Consider the following 21,008-nt stretch of genomic DNA (forward strand, 5'->3'; position numbering starts at 1 on the left):
AATTTTTAATTAAGAAGTTCAAGTTGTTCAAGGTCTCATTAAATTGCAGAGGCTGGCCTGGAACTTGCTGTCCTCCTGCTTCAGCCTCCTAAGAAGCTGGGATTATATGTATGTGCCATCACACCTGGCGGGAAGTGTTCTTTCTTAACATTTTAAGCATTAACAATTAATTTTTATTATCATACTATCTCTGCTCTACCTCTATGGACTCTTATTTTGAAATTGATATCTATTGAATAGACGATGTTTGTTGTATAACAATTACCCTGGACCTGATAACCTGTTCTATTTGGTTGATAGCTGTGTAAGCCTGTCAATCACACCACTGTCTTTAACAGCCAGGGTTTCCAGAAACAAATGTACCCTTAATAAGTATCCCTGGGGATAGATAGGAAAGGGGAGATTCTTGATCCCTTCCCTATCAGCTGGAGATTGTATTAAGTTGATCTAGTCCTATAGCCTGTAGCTATTTACCTGGCATAATGAGGATGCCCGTGAGAACCTTTCTAAATACTTATGCCTGGTCTCTACTTCTCATTCCTCAAGGATCTAATTTGCTAGACAGTAATGTCTGGATATGGATGTTTTGAAGCTATGGTGATTTTAATTCTGGGTAATGGACTGGCTATAAATGTATAATTTCTTTAATGTAGAATTCTTTTTTTTTTTTTTTTTTTTGGTACTGGGGATTAAATCCAGGGCACTTAACCACTGAGCTACATCCCCAGGTCTTTTTATTTTTTTACTTTGAGACAGGGTCTTGCTAAGTTACTTAGGGCCTCTCTAAGTTGTTGAGGCTGGTTTTGAACTTGTGATCTTCCTGTCTCAGTCTCCCCAAGTCACTGGGATTACAGGTGTGCACCATGCTTAGCCTATATAATTTCTTAATTAGGCCTTTTTAAATAATGAAAACCACTTGTGAACTACAGCTTCACTATTTCCATTCTCCTCCTAGAGACAAGGTACTGTCTTGCATATCCCTGAGGACAGTCAGCCTTAACTTGAGAGACACAGGGGACTCAGTTCCTAACAAGGCTGCTTAGTGTTCAGTTTCAGGATGCCTCTGCTTCCCCAAAAGTTCCTTCCTTCCTCCCTTCCTCCCTCCCTCCCTTCCTTCCTTTTTGCCTTGTATTCTTTCTCTTTCTCTCTCTCCTGCAAATTGTACCCAGGGGTGATTTCTTACTTGACTATACCCCCAGTCTTGTTTATTTTGAGACAGGATCTTGCTAAGTTGCTGAGATTTGCCTCGAACTTTCTTCTTTTTTAAAATTTATTTTTTCCTTTTGGTTATACATGACAGTAGAATGTATTTTGACATATCACACATACATGGAGTATAACTTCCCATTTTTGGGTTTGTACATGATGTGGAGTTACACTGGTCGTGTATTCATATATCAACATAGGAAAGTTATGTCCATTAATTCTACAGTTTTTCCCATTCCCATTCCCCTCCCTTCCCCCTACTCTCCCCCTTGTCTAATCTGGTGAACCCACCCCCTGTCTATTGTGAGTCAGCATCCCAATATCAGAGAGAATACTCGGCCTTTTGGTTTTTTGGGGCTTCCTTCCCTTCCTTCCTTCCTCTCCTTTCCCCTCCCCCTCCTCCTCCTCCTCCTCCTCCTCCTCCTCCTCCCCCCCCCCCCCCCCCCTCCCCCTCCCCCTCCCCCTCCTCCTCCTCCTCCTCCTCCTCTTCTTCTTCTTCTTCTTCTTTTGGTACTGGGGATTGAACCCAGGGATACTCAACCACTGAGCCACATATCCAGGCCTTTTTATATTTTATTTAGAGACAGCATCTCGTTAAGCTGCTTAGGGCCTTGCTAAGTTTCTGAGGCTGGCTTTGAACACACGATCCTCATGCTTCACACTCCCCAGCTGCTGGGATTACAGGTGTGTGCTACCACACTCCACTGGGATTGACTTATTTTACTTAACAAGATAGTTTCCATCCCCCTTCCCTCCCTTTAATCCCCTCTGTCTAATCCAAAGTACCTCTATTCTGTGCCCCCTTATTGTGAATTAATGTCTGCATATCAGAGAAAACATTTGGCCTTTGGGTTTTTTTTTTTGGATTGGCATATTTCACTTATGATAGTCTCCTTCCATCCATTTACTGACAAATGCCATAATTTCATTCTTCTTTGTGGCCGAGTAATATTCCATTGGGTATATGTATCATATTTTCTTTTCTTTTTTTTTTTTTAAGGATTAAAAACGATTTTAATTATACACATATGGTCACAATTTTGCCTTAAAAAGATTGTTGGGAAATGTACATAAGGCCGCTTGTAAATGTACATCATGTTACTGTTATAATGTCTAATGTCCAGAGAAAAAAAGTTATCATACAGATTTGCTCTTACTTGTCATATTTTCTTTATCAATTCATCTGTAGAGGGGCACCTAGATTGATTCCATAGCTTAGCTATTATGAATGGAGCTGCTGTAAACATTGATGTGGTCATGTCACTATAGTATGCTGATTTTAAGTCCTTTGGGTACATGCCGAGGAGTGGAATAAATGGATCAAATAGTGGTACCATTCCATGTTGGCCTCAAACTTTCAATCCTCCTATTTCAGCTTCCCAAGTAGCTGAGTCTACAGGCTTGCATAACTGCACCTGACTTTCAGTTCTTACTTTCCATAATAGTTATGTTCTATAAAGTTGATATGCGCATTGACTTAGCGAATGCCAAACTATTACTCCTAGAGGAAAGACAGGGTTACTTTTCTACTAGCCTCAGGTTACATTTTTGTCAAGCAATCAATATAAAATTTTCCTTGTTCTACATATGACATAATTACTTATTATATACTGCTTATTTGTTAACCTTGAATGCAAGGCTAATAGCATTACAATCAATGCCTGAAATAAGTTTGTCTAACATATAGATTTTCTCTATAAGGCATGTTACCTAAGCCTTCTAGCACTAAGGAACACAAGAGAGAACTTCACACAAGAGAGAACTTCAGCACTATGCTCAGGGATAAGTTTTACAGTAGAATCTCCAAAATACGAATGCAAAAAGTAGAACACTAAATAGATCATAAAAAGACACTTGTGTACAGTTTGAGAGCTGAATCAAGAAGGCATATATATATATATATGTGTATATATATATATATATATATATATATATATATATATATATATATGGTGCTGGGATTGAACCCAGGGACTTGTCCATACTAGGCAAGCACTCTATCAACTTAGTTAGGCATACTTGTACAGATAAAATCTACAGTACAGAGACACGATCTAAGCTGCTTTGTCTTGGTAACTGCACATGTTCTGGGATGAAGTAATTTTCTGACATTTCACCCATTACCAGCATGGGGGTATCTTCCTTTGTTTGTTTGTTTTTGGTACCAGGGATTGAACCCAGGAGCACTTTACTACTGAGCTACATCCCTGACGCTGACCTCAGACTTGTGATCCTCCTGCCTCAGCCTCCTGAGCCACTGGGATTACATGTGTGCACCACCATGCCCAATTATCCATCCACTTTTAATGAACATTTAGGATGTTCTATATTTTTATAGCAGTTTAAAAGTATTTGTTAAATAAGTATTGAATATATTTAAGGTGTATAAAATGATTTGATATGTATATACATCATGTAATGATTGCCATAATCAAATTAATTAGCTTATCCGTTGCCACCCAAGCTGTACATTAGATATATAAGTTGCTTAGGGCCTCCTCACTAAGTAGCGGAGGCTAACCTTGAACTTGCAATCCTCCTGCCTCAGCCTCCCAAGTGGCTGCGATTAAAGGTATGCAACACCACACCCAGTTCTTCGTTTTTGATGTGTTCTGCTTTGTGCATTTAAACAGTAATACATTGGCGTACCTGTGGCTAAGGTTTACCAATAGATTTAATAGTTTTGTGTGTGATCAAAGTATGTGAAAACGACCTTTAAGTCTGGACTTTTACTTAATCCATGTAAAAATGGACTTTAAATCTGGACTTTATACCACGTCCACTCTTGTGGCCTCTTGCTACTCATCCTTACTTTTATTCTAGCAAAACAACATTTGAGAATTTCAGGTTAGAAAAGAAGGGTGCATAGCTCGAGACTGAAGATTATGCATCTAGGCACAAGATGTCCCTTCCCTTGATGAGTGTATACTGTTAAGTTTTACCTCATGTATTGACTCTTGCACCCCATCACTAACACGGTAGAGAACATTAAAAAGAACCTCATTATAAGAACTGAAGAGAATCTCAGGCTTGTAGAGAGCCCTTTTGGCCCACCCCACCTGTCTCTGGCCCTACTCCACGCCTTCTCAGGCCCAGCGCCCTGGGCCTGACAGGCATCAGGCTACAGAGACTTTGCTTGGTTCTGGCGGGGGGAGGACGACCTAATGCCCCGCAAGGCACGCGCCACCGCGCATGCGCACACGCCGAGACCGCCGGCCGGCCCCGCCCCCGCCTCCTTCCGGGCCGGCTCCGCCTCCCGCCGGTCGGGCCTTGAGTGTGCTCCGTGCAGCCGGGGCTTCAGTCGATCGGAACCCGCTTCAGCTGAGCTTGTGTCAGCCTGGAACAGGCCGAGCCATGCCTTCTCCCGTGTGCAGGCCTCCGCCCCAGCGCCGGGTGTTTGTGGTGGGGGTTGGCATGACCAAGGTAAACAAAGGGGCGGACTTTGTCCCTGCGAGGCCAGGAGCCTCAAGGCGACGGGAAACGGGGGCCTGGTTCTTCCCCGCTCCTTCCTGCGGGAGGACGCTTCTTCCCAGCTCCGACTTCTTGGAGCATGGGACATCAGAGAGGCCACTTGAGTGGGATGTGATATTGGTGTTTCGTGTCATAGTGCCTCGGATTGGTCCTGAGGCCATTTATTGCCCCTTCCATCTCCCTTTTCTCCCTCGTCAGTGTGTGAAGGAGCCCCCACGTTAACCTAGGGCTCGCACTTCTTTAATTATAAGTGGAATCCCAAGGTATGTGGACAGGGCAGCGGCTGTCTCGCACCCAAACGGAAGCAGGTCGTGAATGTCACCAGCTCTGCCCTCCCGGTAGTACTCGATTAGGACCCCATCTCAGAACCAACTCCAGATGTGGATGGGAAGCAAACACTAGCGATACTCAGCGTCTTGGCGCAGGTGGCAGGTTTCCTGGATTCTCTGATGGTTCTGTATCTCAAGGGTCTGCCTGGTGCTCGGGAGACTAGAGGCCTCTGCAGCCACCTCCGTGCTAGAGTAGTGCCAAATTGCCCATGGTTTCTGTTCTTTTATGCTTCTGTTGTCCTTATTTGTACCATTTGTATTCAGCCCCGCTCCCTGCCCCATACTGGGGATTGAACCCGTGGGAGCTTTACCACTAAGCTCTTTTTATTTCTTATTTTGAGACAGAATCTTGCTAAGTTGCTGAGGTGGACCTCGAACTTGGGATGATCCTGCTTCAATCTCCTTAATTATTGGGTTTATAGACAGGCATGCACCTATGCCCCTGCATAGAAGGCATTCTTTTTTGGTTTGGGGATTGAACCCAGGGGTGCTCTACCACTGAGCTACATTTCCAGCTCTTTTCATTTTATTTTGAGACAAATAGCCCAGGTGGTCTTGGAATTTGTGTTCCTCCTGGCTCAGCTTCCCGAGTAGCTGGAATTACAGGCGTGGGCCACCAGGCCTTAAAGGATCAGTTCAGATCTCTTCTCCAGGAAACCTCTGATCCTCCTGGCTTTCCCACAGTGGCTTGTACTTATTTCTATTTTAGTTAGCACTTACTATGTTGTACTAAAATTCTCTGCTTATATGCTGGTATTCTCCTTATGTAAGCTGCTGCGGGTACCATGTCTTATTTATTCATTGCTGTGCCCCTCCCAGCAATGTCTGAAGACCCTAAATGGAGGTTAGTTGAACAATATTAAATGGATTTACTTGCTGAAAGAGTTTCTGAGAAGAATTATTTTTCTGTGAAAACAGGACTAATTTTTTTTTTTTTTAATCTTAGTGGGCTGAGAGCATGCAGTTCAATCAAAACATGTGAATAGAAAAGTATACTTCTGTGTTATAAATCAGAAGCTTGGAGATCATACTTTTGTTTCATGGGAGAGGTGAACAGTAACACTTTTGACAGTATGTTCCATTTTTAGGTATTTTCCATTGGTTATTGAATTTCTGATTATATGATCTGTATAGAAAAGCACAGTTTCTCACAAAAGTAGGAGTTGTATTTTTTCTCAAGTTGGGAGGTGGAGGTGGGGGGAGATGTTAACAGTACTGCAAGGGTTTGGGGATGGGAGGAAGAATCTTTTCTAAACATCACATTTTATCTAATTAACTATTAAAGGACATTGGTAGTTTCTATCTAAATTTGCTTTTAGTTTTTTTTCTCTTGCTTGTTACCTGCATTTTTTAAAATTATTATTTTTTTTTTTTTAGTTTTACAAACTGCATTTTGATTCATTGTACACAAATGGGGTACAACTCTTCATTTCTATGGTTGTACACAATGTAGATTCACACTATTCATGTAATCATAAATATATATAGGGTAATACTGTCTACCATCTTTCTTTCTCCCACCCCTCCCACCCCATTTTCCTCTACACCATACAAAGTTCCTTCATTCTTCTCTTCCTCCTGCTGCCCCACCTCGTTATATATTGTCATCTACTTATCAGAGAAAACATTCGGCCTTTGGCTTTTGGGGCTTGGCCTATATCACTTAGCATGATATTTTCCAACTTCATCCATTTCCCAGCAAATGCCATAATTTTATTCTTCTTTATGGCTGAATGATATTCCATTGTGTATATATACCACTGTTTCTTTTTTTTTTTTGCTTGTTCAATAAGTTTATTATCTTTATCTGAAAAAACTTCATAGAAAAACTGCTGTTTGGTTTAGCTCTCAGCAGCCCATTCCTGAGCTCTGAGGAAGCTTGCCTTCTTTTGAGCTACCCGATCTTTCTTCTGGGCAAGGGACATTTCGGGACGGTTCCACCTCTTCTTTTTAACTTCTCTCTTGGGCTTTTTCTCATAGACTGGATTCTCTCCTATAGCAGAATGAGCTTTCTTATACATCTCCTCCACCATGTCATGGGTAACATTGTTCTTTATATACTGAGAGAATTGTTTCTTGTAAGCCTCTTCATCTTCTTCCTTTAGATAACCATATCATCTGCAATGTTCTGACCCATGATGTGCTTCCGATGTACTTCTGCATTGAACTCCTTGCTTTCAGAATCATAACCAGGGAATCATTTGGTACTACGAGGGATAGACAAGATTCCATCCACAGCTCCCTTCAGGGCCCCAAAAACTTTATTGCCAGTTGTTGTTCTAGCAAAGCCTGCATCCCAATAGCAGGTGAAGGCACCAGGTTGACCACCAATGCTTTCCACATTGTATTCAATGTTATCTCCAGTTATCTCCGCTTGGCCTTCATAGATCTTGTCCATACCAAACCTATTGAGAAGACTGTGGGCCAGCAGCAGGCCAGTACAATATGCTGCAGCATAATTTGTTAGGCCAACTTTCACACCGTATTTTGGTGCATATATGCTGCACAGACTATCATATCCCCTTCTATAAGGGCATAAGCAATCTGTCAAATGATATCTCTGTTAGTTACATGAACTATCATCCTGTATTTGGGTGTGTCATACTTATTTTTGTCCTGGATCACCAAGCATTTCTTTATTTTATTTTATTTTTTGGTGGTGCTGGGGATCGAACCCAGGGTCCTATGCTTGCAAAGCAAGCACGTTTACCAACTGAGCTATCTCCCCAGCCCTCACCAAGCATTTCTGAGCATAGTAATCAGTTTTGCCCTCTCGTCTTCTTCTAAATTTCACTTGGTATCTCTTAAAGTAGGCCTTATTCTTGACAACTTTAACAAACCCCATCCTGCAGAACAGAGGCTGGGGTCCATGACTTCACACAGACCTGCAGGCCCTGCAGCAATACAGGGGAAAAAGCTACCACTGTTTCTTCATCCATTCGTCAATTGAAGGGCATCTCAGTTGGTTCCACAATCTGGCTATTGTGAATTGAGCAGCTATGAACATTGATATGGCTGCATCACTGTAGTGTGCTGATTTTAAGTCCTTTGGGTATAAACCGAGGAGAGGGATAGCTGGGTCAAATGGTGGGCCCATTCCAAGTTTTCTGAGAAATCTCCATACTACTTTCCAGAGTGGCTGCACCAATTTGCAATCCCACCAGCAATGTATGAGTGCGCCTTTTTCCCCACATCCACACCAACACTTATTATTGCTTATATTGCTTTTAGTTTTAAAGGGGAAGAGTATGTGTTTATTTGCTTGACTAATCTTAAAAGTTGCCTTTATTTCAGTAAGAACTTTGAAAGTATAGTTCTTTACTGTATTGATGATAATTACTGCTGGATATTGTTTGTTAGGGTCTAGCATAGTACTTTTATGGAAGGTACTGTGTATAAATGATCTGGCTATAACTGGTGAATGCTGTATTAGGGAATTATAAAGGAATCCTAATTTGAGAACTATGGAGAAGAATTAGGATGGATTAAGGATAGGAACACATGTTGAATGTTTTGGTTCAGTTCAACAGATATATTTTGGCACTGTGTAATTAGTGTGGCATTTAAATCAAGTATCTAACATTTCAAACTGTCAAGTATCTAGTATTTCAAATTTTGTTTTGTGTACTAAAATCAACATAGAAGGTTGTCTTTAGCATTAAAAGAAATATTGAAATAAAATACCAAATATTTTATCTAACAATACTTATGCTAATAACCAGAATAAGTATTTTATGAAATTTTTACTTCAATCTTTTTTTTTTTTTTGTGGTGCTGGGGATTGAACCCAGGGCCTTGTGCTTGTGAGACGAGCACTCTACCAACCGAGCTATCTCCGCAGCCCAATCATATGTTTTTAAAGTATTTTTTAGTTGTAGGTGAACATGATACTTTTATTTATTTGTTTTTATGTGGTGCTGAGGCTCGAACCCAGTGCCTCACACATGATAGGCAAGCTCTCTACCACTGAGCCACCACCCCAGCCCTCATGTATGGTTTTATGTGTATACTTAATTGTGTTGTGAAGTGTATCTTATTGTGGGTTTGCAGTCAAAAGAATGTATGGAAGCCATTTATTTAAAAAATTTTTTTTAGTTGTAGATGGACACAATACCTTTGTTTGTTTGTTTGTTTATTTATTTATTTATTTATTTATGTGGTGCTAAGAATTGAACCCATTGCCTTGCATGTGCCAGGCAGAGTCTCTACCACTGAGCCACGACCCCTGGAAGACATTTCTTTTAACATGCTCACTGATCAACAAACCATTTCACCTTATCTAATCAGTCACTAAGTTCAGTAGATTTTATTTCTTTTGTGTTTCCACGTTCATCTACTTCTTTCCATCCTTTCTGCTGCTGTCTTGGTCAGTTCTCACTTGGACTGTTTCAGAATTATGCCAATTGACCTCACTGCCTCTAGCCTTGCTCCTTTCATTCATTTCTGTACTTTGCATGTAGAATGATCTAAAATGTAAGACTTTTTATCTGAGATTTTACTTTTCAGAGCAGTTTTAGGTTCACTGCAAAATTGAGCACAAAGTGCAGAGATTTCTCATATCCTGTCTCCCTTACCTAATACACATACAGCCTCCTCCACTATCAACAACCCATACCACAGTGGTACATTTGTAACAATCTGTGAACTTAAATTGACACATCATTATCACCCAAAGATCATGGTTTACATTAGGGCTCACTCTTAGTGCTATAATGATTTATCTCCATCATTATGGTATCTTACAGAGTAGTTTCATTGCCCTAAAAAGCCCCGGTGCTCCACCTATTCACCTTTCCTATCCTTCCCAACTCTTGGCAACTCCTGATCTTTTTATTGATTTCATAATTTTACCTTTTTTCCTAGAATTCATTTACTTGGAATCATACAGTAGGCAGTCTTTCAGATTGGCTTCTTTCACTTAGTATACATTGAACATTTCTTCATGTCCTTTTATGGCTTTATAGCTCCTTTATCACCAAATACTACTCCATTGTTTTTATGTACTAAATCCATTCACCTACTGAAGGACATCTTGGTTATTTCCAAGATTTGGCAACTATGAATAAGGTGCTAAACATCTATATGTAGATTTTTCAGTGGATATAACTTTTCAACTCCTTTGAGTAAAAGCCAGGATGTGATTATTGGATCATATATGAGTTTGTTTAATTTTACAGGAAACTGCCAAGCTGTCTTCCAAAGGGGCTGTGCCATTTTGCAACTCCACCAAACAATGGATGAGGGTCCTCATTGCTTCACATTCTTGCCACATTTGATGTTATTGTTTTGGGGTTTTGCTGTTCTTCTAGTAGGTGGCATATCATTGTTGTTTTAGTCCATTCTCTTAAAAAAAATCATATTCTTCAGGACTTCATAACAGGGCATGATCTCATGACAGGGCATATAAGGTCCTTTATGAGTGGGCTGTAGACCCAGACTGATGGTTCTCTTCCACTACTTTTTAATCGAGTCCCCTTGCACAAATTGCTTAATCTCTCTGTTCCTTTGTTTTCTTAATTGCAAAGTTGTGAGGATTAAACAAGTCACTACATATGAAATGTTTATCATAATGCATATTACATGTACATGCCACATAAATATTAGTTATTATCATTTGATCCTAAATTACTTTTTTTTTTTTTTTTTGTGGTGCTGGGGATTGAACACAGGGCCTTATACCAACTGAGCTACATCCCTGCCCCCTAAATTACTTTTTTGTCCTCATCACTTTCTATTTTCTTTGTTGTGCTTGAATATCTGTTATATTTAATTATTTGCATTTTTTTCCACAGATAAAAAAATTGTGCCATTTTGTCTCACTTCCTTCTCTCTCTTAAGCTAGGTGGATGTCTCTCCCAAATAATTTTGTGCTTATGACACTGTAGTGTAATTGCCTGTTTTACATTAGACTGGAAGTTTCTGGAGGGCAAGAACTCTATGTTATTTATATCAACAGTTGAGAAACATGGCAGGTTCTTAATATATTTTTGTTTGAATAAATAGTTAAACGAATATCTGTGATGTTCTATTGTGAAAAAAATTCTAATTGTACTTGTTTCTATTTATTATCTTCTACATTCTAGTTTGTGAAGCCTGGAGTTGAGAATTCAAGAGATTATCCTGACTTGGCAAAAGAAGCAGGTAATAGAGAAAATTTAGATCTTTGAACATTCGTAGTTTATTGTGTGGTCTGTCTTTATTGCATGGGGGCAGCAGCCTGGCAAGCACTAAAGGGGAAAAAATTATGTGGCACATTGCCTAGTGGTTCACTAAAAAAGAGAAAGGGAAAGGGAAAGGACCTTGGCTGTTCTTAATCGATATACAGCCAGAACAGACAGTGGCTTATAGTTTTATGTCTTATCCATCTGTATGTTGGAATGGTAAATGGATCTGTGGGAAAGAAAGGTAGAGTTATTAAAAATGGATAATTAGATTCTAATATCTGTTCTTCTTTGGATTTATAAAAATTAATGTCTTCCTTTTCTGGAAAAGGGATAATCACAGTCAAAATGTTTTAAGCACTGATACAGTGATTTTTCTTTCTTCACTTTACTGAGTCAGCCTTGAGAATTATTCTATTACTAGGGTACTGCATGACTAAATGAGGGAGTGCACTTTGTTCTTATATATTCTAGTGTTAGTGCTAGCAAGCAAAGGACTTGGGTGAATACTTGTGAACTGAAACTCAAGAGAGAAGGATACACAGAAGAATGTATTTGGCATTCTTCAGAGACAAGGTTGGACCAGATTGCAGCTGCCTGAATTTTGGGTCTGAGTTCCAGCAGAGATTCCCCTTTGATTGTTTTCTTTCTTGTTTTCTCTCTCCCTCTCTCTCTTTTTTTGGTACCAATGATTGAACTCAGGGACACTTAACCACTGAGCTCCATCCTCAACCCTTTTGCCCTTTTCTGTATTTTACTTAGGGTCTCACTGAGTTGCTTAGGGCCTCACTAAATTGCTGAGGCTGGCTTTGAACTCGTCATCCTTCTGCCTCAGTCTCCCAGGCCACTGGGCTTACAAGCATGTGCCACCTTACTCAGCTTCTTTCTCGCTCTTTAAAGAGGACATACATGAGAGCTTTGTTGCATGGTTTAAATAAGTAAATAAATGGAAAGAAGTGAAGAGAGGGAGGGAAGAAGGAAGAAACATAGTCTAAGCTTAGATGCTAGTGTTAAGTGTGGTTCCTGCCCTAGGGAACCTCCCTTACCCCAGTTCCTGCTAGCTCATTGCTAGGCAAACCAAAAAGATTTACTGTAGTGATACCTTAGGTGCATAGAAAGGAACACAACCAGAGGAATTGTGGCCTGTCACTTCCATTATTCATCCTCCTTCCCCGCAGAGAATGGTTGGGGATCCTTTTGCAATACGGGTGACCCATATTTGAATATTAGTAACACCATGGAACTCTTTGAAATCGTTTTAGATAATTAATGTCTGTGCTCCCTTTATTTCTCAGCTTTTTGACATTTTTATTTAATAATTATTTTAATTTGAAAACTTTAGAAAGTTTCAACAAAGAGGGGGGAGAGTACAGGCTGAGTCCTAAAAGTACCATTTTATAACTTGTTCTTTCCAAATGATGATAAGAGCAGTGATTTATTGGACTACAGAATTATATAAAAATGAAAATGAAATTTTGTGACCCAGACCTAGCTAGCCACCATTAACATCTTGGTGTATTCTATCTTAGTATTTTTTCTTATGACTCTATGAGATCATATTTTGAATGTAGTTTTGTATCCTAATTTTTAAAAAACATGATCTTAAGTGTCTTTGTTTTCAATTCTAGAATTGGGCTATACTTTATTTCATAAACTAGAACAAGCATTCTCTGTATCCTAGATCCTAAAACTTATTTTATCATTAGCATTTCCCTGTTATTTTATGACCAAATCACTCCCATAAGCAATTATATATCTTCTTAAATTAAAAAAAATCTGAGGGCTGGGGCTGTAGCTCAGTGGCAGAGCACTTGCCTCACACACGTGGGGCACTGGGTTCTATCCTTAGCATCACATAAAAATAAACAAAATAAAGGCATTCTGTCCATCTACAACTACAAAAAAATTAAAGCAAAAAAACAAACTGAAATAATACACTCCTATGGTTTTAAAAAAAATAAAGTACAGAATGGCTTAAAATTCCTAGGCCTATTCCCAAGGGGAAACTTAAAAAACAAGAACAACAACAACAACAACAACAACAAACTCTTTAGGCTTTAGCTTTTCTGTTGCTTATCTATGTACATAAATGCTTACTGAAGTTTCTGAGGAGTTGGTTTTAGATATCTGCATCTCACTGTGGTAGATGGGTATTTAGCTCACATTCTGCAGCCTCTCTTTTTGGTTTGCCTTGTCACAGTGCTGAAGACTGAGCCCAGGGCTTCCCGTGTAAGACAAATGCTCTACCACTGAGTACCCCTCCAGCCCCAGCCTTTCAGTCTTTTTTTCAGTTTATATACTTAATTTTACTTGGGGTCATTTTGACCCTCTATGGATAGTATTAAATCTCCTTTCCTGCTCTATAGATAAGAAGAGTACCTCTTTTTTTTTTTTTTTTTTTTTTGGTGCTGGGATTGAGCCCAGGGCCTTGTGCTTACAAGGCAAGCACTCTACCAACTGAGCTATCTCGCCAGCCCCACGACCACCTCTTGATTCTGGTTTTGTAAGAGGAATGATCATGTCATTTCTCCTTGCCAGCCCCAACCCCAGTAGTGACACTGTGCCTCCTTTTGCCCTCTACATGTGTGGTGGAGCCATGGAGATGAGTAAGATAAGAACCTGGCCATCACAGTGCTTTAAATTCCTAGGATTTAATATATTTGTAGTTAGGTGTGCAGTTAGGACACAGCGTTAAGTATCAAAAAAGAAGATATGGAAAAGTAATGCTGTAGCCAAGAGGAAATGATTACTTCTAAAAGGAGAGAGCTGAGATGATTTGAGAAGGATTTTATTTGAATTGAGCATAGATTATATAGAAGTAAATTTACCCTGAGGAAACTCTGAACTTAATTTTTACTTACTCAGCAAATATTTCAAGTATCTTTGACACAACCCTTTTGTTTTTATAGGCCAGAAGGCGTTAGCTGATGCACAGATCCCTTACTCAGCAGTCGAGCAGGCGTGTGTTGGCTACGTTTATGGTAGGTGGTAAGCTGCGTCCTGAAGATTTCTCACCTAGATCTGGCAGCAACTACCTAAATGATAGAGGCTTTTATGAATTATAAGCCTCAAAACGCAGAATTCAGAATCCTTTTCTCATCATTTAGAGGTTTCCTTTATGTGTCAGCCTAGTTTAATTTTTTTTGGTATGATTATTATGCTGCCAAAATGGGAAATGAATTAAAAAAATTTTTTTGATTTTTTTTTTAATTGTAAACAAATGGGATACATGTTGTTTGTCTGTTTGTACATGGGTTAAAGGCATACCATTTGTATAATCATAACTTTACATATGGTAATGTTGTTTGATTCATTCTATTATTTTTTCCCTTCCCCCCCACCCCTCCCACCCCTCTTTTCCCTCTATACAGTCCTTCCTTCCTCCATTCTTGCCCCCTCCCTAACCCTAACTCTAACCCTAACACTAACCCCTCCCACCCCCCCTTATGTGTCATCATCCACTTATCAGCAGGATCATTCGTCCTTCAGTTTTTTGAGACTGGCCTATCTCACTTAGCATGATATTCTCCAATTTCATCCATTTGCCTGTAAATGCCATAATTTTATCATTCTTTAGGGCAGAGTAATATTCTATTGTATATATATACCACGGTTTCTTTATCCACTCTCATCAATTGAAGGGCATCTAGGTTGGTTCCACAATCTGGCTATTGTGAATTGAGCAGCTATGAACATTGATGTGACTGTATCTCTGTAGTATGCTGATTTTAAGTCCTTTGGGTATAGGCCAAGGAGTGGGATAGCTGGGTCAAATGGTGGTTCCATTCCAAGTTTTCTAAGGAATCTCCACACTGCTTTCCAGAGTGGCTGCACTAATTTGCAGTCCCACCAGCAATGTATGAGTGTACCTTTTTCCCCACATCCTTGCCAACACCTGTTGTTGCTTGTATTTTTGATAATCGCCATTCTAATTGGGGTGAGATGGAATCTTAGTGTAGTTTTGATTTGCATTTCTCTTATTACTAGAGATGTTGAACATTTTTTCATATATCTGTTGATTGCTTGTACATCTTCTGTGAAGTGTCTGTTCATTTCCTTAGCCCATTTGTCGATTGGATTATTTGTATTCTTGGTGTAGAGTTTTTTGAGTTCTTTATAGATTCTGGAGATTAGTGCTCTATCTGAAGTATGATTGGCAAAGATTTTCTCCCACTCTGTAGGTTCTTTCTTCGCATTGCTGATAGTTTCCTTTGCTGAGAGAAAGCTTTTTAGTTTGAATCTATCCCAGTTATTGATTCTTGTTTTTATTTCTTGTGCGATGGGAGTCCTGTTGAGGAAGTCTGGTTCTAGGCTGACATGTTGAAGATCTGGAACTACTTTTTCTTCTATAATCTGCAGGGTCTCTGGTCTGATTCCAAGGTCCTTAATCCATTTTGAGTTGAGTTTTATGCAGGGTGAGAGATAGGAATTTAGTTTCATTCTGTTGCATATGGATTTCCAGTTTTCCCAGCACCATTTGTTGAAGAGGCTATCTTTTCTCCATTGCATATTTTTGGCACCTTTGTCTAATGAGAAAATTGTATTTATTTGGGTTTGTGTCCGTGTTCTCTATTCTATACCATTGATCTACCTGTCTATTTTGGTACCAATACCATGCTGTCTTTGTTACTATTGCTTTGTAGTAAAGTTGAAGTTCGGGTATTGCGATACCCCCAGCTTCATTTTTCCTGCGAAGGATTGCTTTAGCTATTCTGGGTTTCTTATTCTTCCAGATGAATTTCATGATTGCTTGCTCTATTTCTGTAAGGTACATCATTGGGATTTTAATTGGAATTGCATTGAATCTGTATAGCACTTTTGGTAGTATGGCCATTTTGACAATATTAATTCTGCCTATCCAAGAACACGGGAGATCTTTCCATCTTCTAAGGTTTTCTTTAATTTCTTTCTTTAGTGTTCTGTAGTTCTCATTGTAGAGGTCTTTCACCTCTTTTGTGAGATTGATTCCCAAGTATTTTATTTTTTTCGATGCTGTTGTGAATGGGGTAGTTTTCCTAATTTCTCTTTCCGAAGATTCATCACTTATGTATAAAAATGCGTTGGATTTATGAGCATTGATCTTGTAACCTGCTACTTTACTGAATTCACTTATGAGTTCTAAAAGTTTTCTGGTGGAATTTCCTGGTTCCTCTAAGTATATAATCATATCATCAGCAAATAGGGATAGTTTGAGTTCTTCTTTTCCTATTCGTATTCCTTTAATTTCTTTGGTCTGTCTAATTGCTCTGGCTAGCATTTCAAGGACAATGTTGAATAGAAGTGGTGAAGGGGGGCAACCCTGCCTTGTACCAGTTTTTAGGGGGAATGCTTTAAGTTTTTCACCATTTAGAATGATATTAGCCATGGGCTTAGCATAAATGGCCTTTACAATGTTAAGGAATGTTCCCACTATTCCTATTTTTTCTAGTGTTTTGAGCATGAAGGGGTGCTGTATTTTATCAAATGATTTTTCTGCATCTATTGAAATAATTATGTGATTCTTGATTTTAAGTCTATTGATATGGTGAATGACATTTATTGATTTCCTGATGTTGAACCAACCTTGCATCCCTGGGATGAAACCCACTTGATCAAGGTGCACTATCTTTTTAATATGTTTTTGTATGCGATTTGCTAAAATTTTGTTGAAAATTTTTGTGTCAAGGTTCATTAAGGATATTGGTCTGAAATTTTCTTTCCTCGATGTGTCTGTCTGGTTTGGGTATCAGGGTAATATTGGCTTCATAGAATGAGTTTGGGAGGGTTCCCTCCTCTTCTATTTTATGGAATACTTTCAGAAGTATTGGAATGAGCTCTTCTTTAAAGATTTTGTAGAACTCGGCTGAGAACTCATCTGGTCCTGGACTTTTCTTTGTTGGTAGGCTTTTGATGACTTCTTCTATTTCATTACTTGAAATTGGTCTATTTAAATTGTGTATGTCCTCCTCGTTCAGTTTAGGTAATTCATATGTCTCTAGAAACCTGTTGATGTCTTCAAAATTTTCTATTTTGTTGGAGTATAGATTTTCAAAATAGCTTCTAATTATGTTTTGTATTTCAATCGTGTCTGTTTTGATATTTCCTTGTTCATTCCGAATTTTAGTGATTTAGTGATTCTCTCGTCTTCTCTTTGTTAGAGTGGCTAAGGGTTTATCAATTTTGTTTATTTTTTCAAAGAACCAGCTATTTATTTTGTCAATTTTTTGTATTGTTTCTTTTGTTTCAATTTTGTTGATTTCAACTCTGATTTTAACTATTTCCTGTCTTCTACTACTTTTGGTGTTGGTCTGCTCTTCTTTTTCTAGGGCTTTGAGCTATAGTGTTAGGTCGTTTATTTGTTGATTTTTACTTCTTTTATTGAATGTGCTCATGAAATAAATTTTCCTTTAAGTACTGCTTTCATAGTGTCCCAGAGATTTTGATATGATGTTTCTTTGTTCTCATTTACCTCTAAGAATTTTTTAATTTCCTTCCTAATATCTTCTGTTATCCATTCATCATATAAGAGCATATTGTTTAATCTCCAGGTGTTGGAGTAGTTTCTGTTTTTTAGTCTTTCATTTTAATTTCAATCCATTATGATCTGATAGAATACAAGGTAGTGTCTCTATCTTCTTGTATTTGCTAACATTACCTTTGTGGCATAATATATGGTCTATTTTAGAGAAGGATCCATGTGCTGCTGAGAAGAAAGTGTATTCGCTCTTGGTTGGATGGTATATTCTATAAATGTCTGTTAAGTCTAAATTATTGATTGTGTTATTGAGGTCTGTGGTTTCTTTGTTCAATTTTTGTTTGGAAGATCTGTCCAGTGGTGAGAGAGGCATGTTAAAATCACCTAGTATTATTGTGTTATGGTCTATTTGGTTTCTGAAATTGAGAAGGATTTGTTTGACGTACATGGATGAGCCACTGTTTGGGGCATAGATGTTTATGATTGTTATGTCTTGCTGATTTATGGTTCCCTTAAGCAATATGTAATGTCCTTCTTTATCCCTTCTGACTAACTTTGGCTTGAAGTCCACATTATCTGAAATGAGGATGGATACTCCAGCTTTTTTGCTGAGTCCATGTGCATGGTATGTTTTTCCCCATCCTTTCACCTTTAGTCTATGGGTATCTCTTTCTATGAGGTGAGTCTCTTGCAGGCAACATATTGTTGGATCTTTCTTTTTAATCCAATCTGCCAGTCTATTTCTTTTGATTGATGAGTTCAGGCCATTAATATTCAGGGTTATTATTGAGATATGATTTGTATTCCTGGTCATTTGGCTCATTTTATTTATTTATTATTTACTTTGACACGACTTGTTTCCTTCTTTATTTGACAATTCCTTTAGGATAGTTCCTCCCGTTGCTGATTTGCTTCTTTGTTTTTCATCTCTTCCTCATGGAATATTTTGCTGAGAATGTTCTGTAATGCTGGCTTTCTTTTTGTAAATTCTTTTAGCTTTTGTTTATCATGGAAGGATTTTATTTCATCGTCAAATTTGAAGGTAAGTTTTGCTGGGTATAAGATTCTTGGTTGGCATCCATTTTCTTTCAGAGCTTGAAAAATGTTGTTCCAGGCCCTTCTAGCTTTTAGGGTCTGGATTGAAAAGTCTGCTGATATCCGTATTGGTTTCCCCCTGAATGTAATTTGGTTCTTTTCTCTCACAGCCTTTAAAATTCTGTCTTTATTTTGTATGTTAGGTATTTTCATTATAATGTGCCTTGGTGTTGGTCTGTTGTAATTTTGTATATTTGTACTCCTATAAGCCTCTTGTACTTGATCTTCCATTTCATTCTTCAGATTTGGGATATTTTCTGATAGTATTTCATTGAATAGATTGTTCATTCCTTTGGTCTGTTTCTCTAAGCCTTCCTCAATCCCAATAATTCTTAAATTTGGCCTTTTCATGATATCCCATAGTTCTTGTAGATTCTGTTCATGATTTCTTACCATCTTCTCTTTTTGGTCCACTTTGTTTTCAAGGTTAAATATTTTGTCTTCAATATCTGAGGTTCTGTCTTCCAGGTGTTCTATCCTATTGGTTATGCTTTCTATGGAGTTCTTAATTTGGTTTATTGTTTCCTTCATTTCAAGGATTTCTGTTTGGTTTTTTTTCAATATCTCTAACTCTTTATTGAAATGATCTTTTGCTTCCTGTATTTGCTCTTTTAACTGTCGATTGGTGTGATCATTCAGTGCCTGCATTTGCTCTTTCATCTCATCATTTGCTTCCCTGATCATTTTAATTATGTATATTCTGAAGTCTTGGAGGAAGTTGATAATGCGGTGCTCCACAAGGAAGCTGCCTCTCTAGGGGTGGTGGCCTTCCGGTGGGTATATTCCCTGCTAGTGGGCAGAGGTACCTCCACTTGCTGACAAATGGTCATCCAAAGGGGAACTAGGATGTGGGCTGAGGCAAGGCCTGTTTGGGCCTGTCTCTGTTTTTACAGTCCTTGTGGGAAAACCTCACCCGGCAGGGAAGACTCACCCGGTGGGGAGGTCTCGCTGGTCAGTTCCCTTCCTAGAGGTTCCGTTCAATTCACAACTACCGCCTGGGCTGGGCAGCCTTCTTCTGCAATGTTCCCAGGGACCTGGACCTACCTCCTGGGCCTGGAAGCTTCGCCCTTTGCAGATGAGTCTCCTTAGGCTGCCTCTCCTCAGAGAAGCTGCCTGCAGTCCTGGAGCCTTCGCTCCGCCCCTCAGCTTGTCTGTGCGGCTCTTCCACCAAGAAGCCGCCTAGGTCCTGGGGCCCTGCTTTGCACCTAATCACCTGGCTGTGCGGCCCCTCCTCTGAGCAGCCACCTGGAGCCCCTTACAGTCGCTCCGAGTCCCAGTGACCCGCCACACGCCTCTTCCTCCGGCAGCCGCCTGGTGTTCTGTGCGGTCGCTCTGAGTCCAAGTGACCCACCGCGCACCTCATTCTCCTCCAGGCAGTCACCCAGAGTTCTGGTGCATTCACTACGAGTCCCAGCAACTCACTGTGCACCTCCTCCCCCCGACAGCCACCTGTAGCCCTGGTGCAGTCACTCCGAGCCCAAGCGCCCCACTGTGCCCCTCCTCCTCCTCCCGGCAGCCACCCGGAGCCCTGGTGCAGTCACTCCGAGCCCAAGCGACCCGCCGCGCTCCTCCTCCTCCTCCAGGCACCCCCCTGGTGTTCAGGAGCAGTCGATCTGAGTCCAAACACCTCACCAGGTACCTCCTCCTCCGAACAGCCGCCTGGAGCTCTGGTGTGGCTGCTCCAAGTCCAAGTGACCCACTGCGCTCCTCCTCCTCCTCCAGGCAGCCCCCCTGTGTTCAGGAGCGGTCTCTCTGAGTCCAAACCACTCACCATGCTCCTCCTCTGGACAGCCGCCCGGAGCCCTGGTGTGGCTGCTCCAAGTCCAAGCAACGCGCCGTGCCCGTGCTTCTCCTCCTCCTCTGGGCAGCCCCCGGTGTTCAGGAGTGGTCGCTTTGAGTCCAAACAGCTCACCGCGTACCTCCTCCTTTGGGGCAGCTGGAGCTCCTTTGGGGCTCCTCCTGGAGCCCTGGTGGGTTGCTCCGAGTCCAAGCACTGTGCTGAGCGGCCTCCTCTCCGATGCTCCCAGTTGTCCGCGTTCACTGTTCCAGCGGGGGGAGGGGTGTCTTTGTCGGGCAGCTCTACTTCACAAAGTTTCCTGTGTTCTGGGACTACCGCCCCATCCAGGATGCCTCCTCAAAGGGAGAGACTCACCCGGCGGCTTTGCGTTGGTGCCAAGTCTCTCAATATCTCCTCTTCTTGAGTTCTGAGTCCTGGAGCAACATGAAATGCAGCCACCCTCTAGTCCGCCATCTTGAATCTCCACATTTTGATCTTTAAAGAGAAGAATTATC

The 21,008-nt window shown here is 40.3% G+C and overlaps 1 protein-coding gene and 1 pseudogene across 5 annotated transcripts in view; one reads left to right on the forward strand and one right to left on the reverse strand.

Annotated features, from left to right (window-relative positions):
* Positions 1 to 4,366: 4,366 nt before the first annotated feature.
* Positions 4,367 to 21,008, forward strand: part of SCP2 (sterol carrier protein 2) — a 124,682-nt gene continuing 108,040 nt past the window's right edge. For 3 of the 4 annotated variants that reach the window (XM_079142202.1, XM_079142204.1, XM_079142205.1), the window contains exons 1-3: positions 4,367 to 4,629; positions 11,090 to 11,147; positions 14,077 to 14,148. In XM_079142202.1, coding sequence (XP_078998328.1) covers positions 4,399 to 4,629; positions 11,090 to 11,147; positions 14,077 to 14,148 — 361 coding nt within the window. In that variant the 5' untranslated portion in view covers positions 4,367 to 4,398. The remainder of the gene's footprint in view (positions 4,630 to 11,089; positions 11,148 to 14,076; positions 14,149 to 21,008) is intronic. The other variant, XM_079142203.1, reaches the window with a different exon arrangement.
* On the reverse strand, positions 6,770 to 7,589 carry LOC306653507 (large ribosomal subunit protein uL18-like; annotated as a pseudogene). The gene has a single exon. The product of its transcript is annotated as a large ribosomal subunit protein uL18-like (transcript).

This window comes from Sciurus vulgaris, assembly GCF_902686455.1.
Source record: "Sciurus vulgaris genome assembly, chromosome: 1".
Classification (NCBI taxonomy): domain Eukaryota; kingdom Metazoa; phylum Chordata; class Mammalia; order Rodentia; family Sciuridae; genus Sciurus; species Sciurus vulgaris.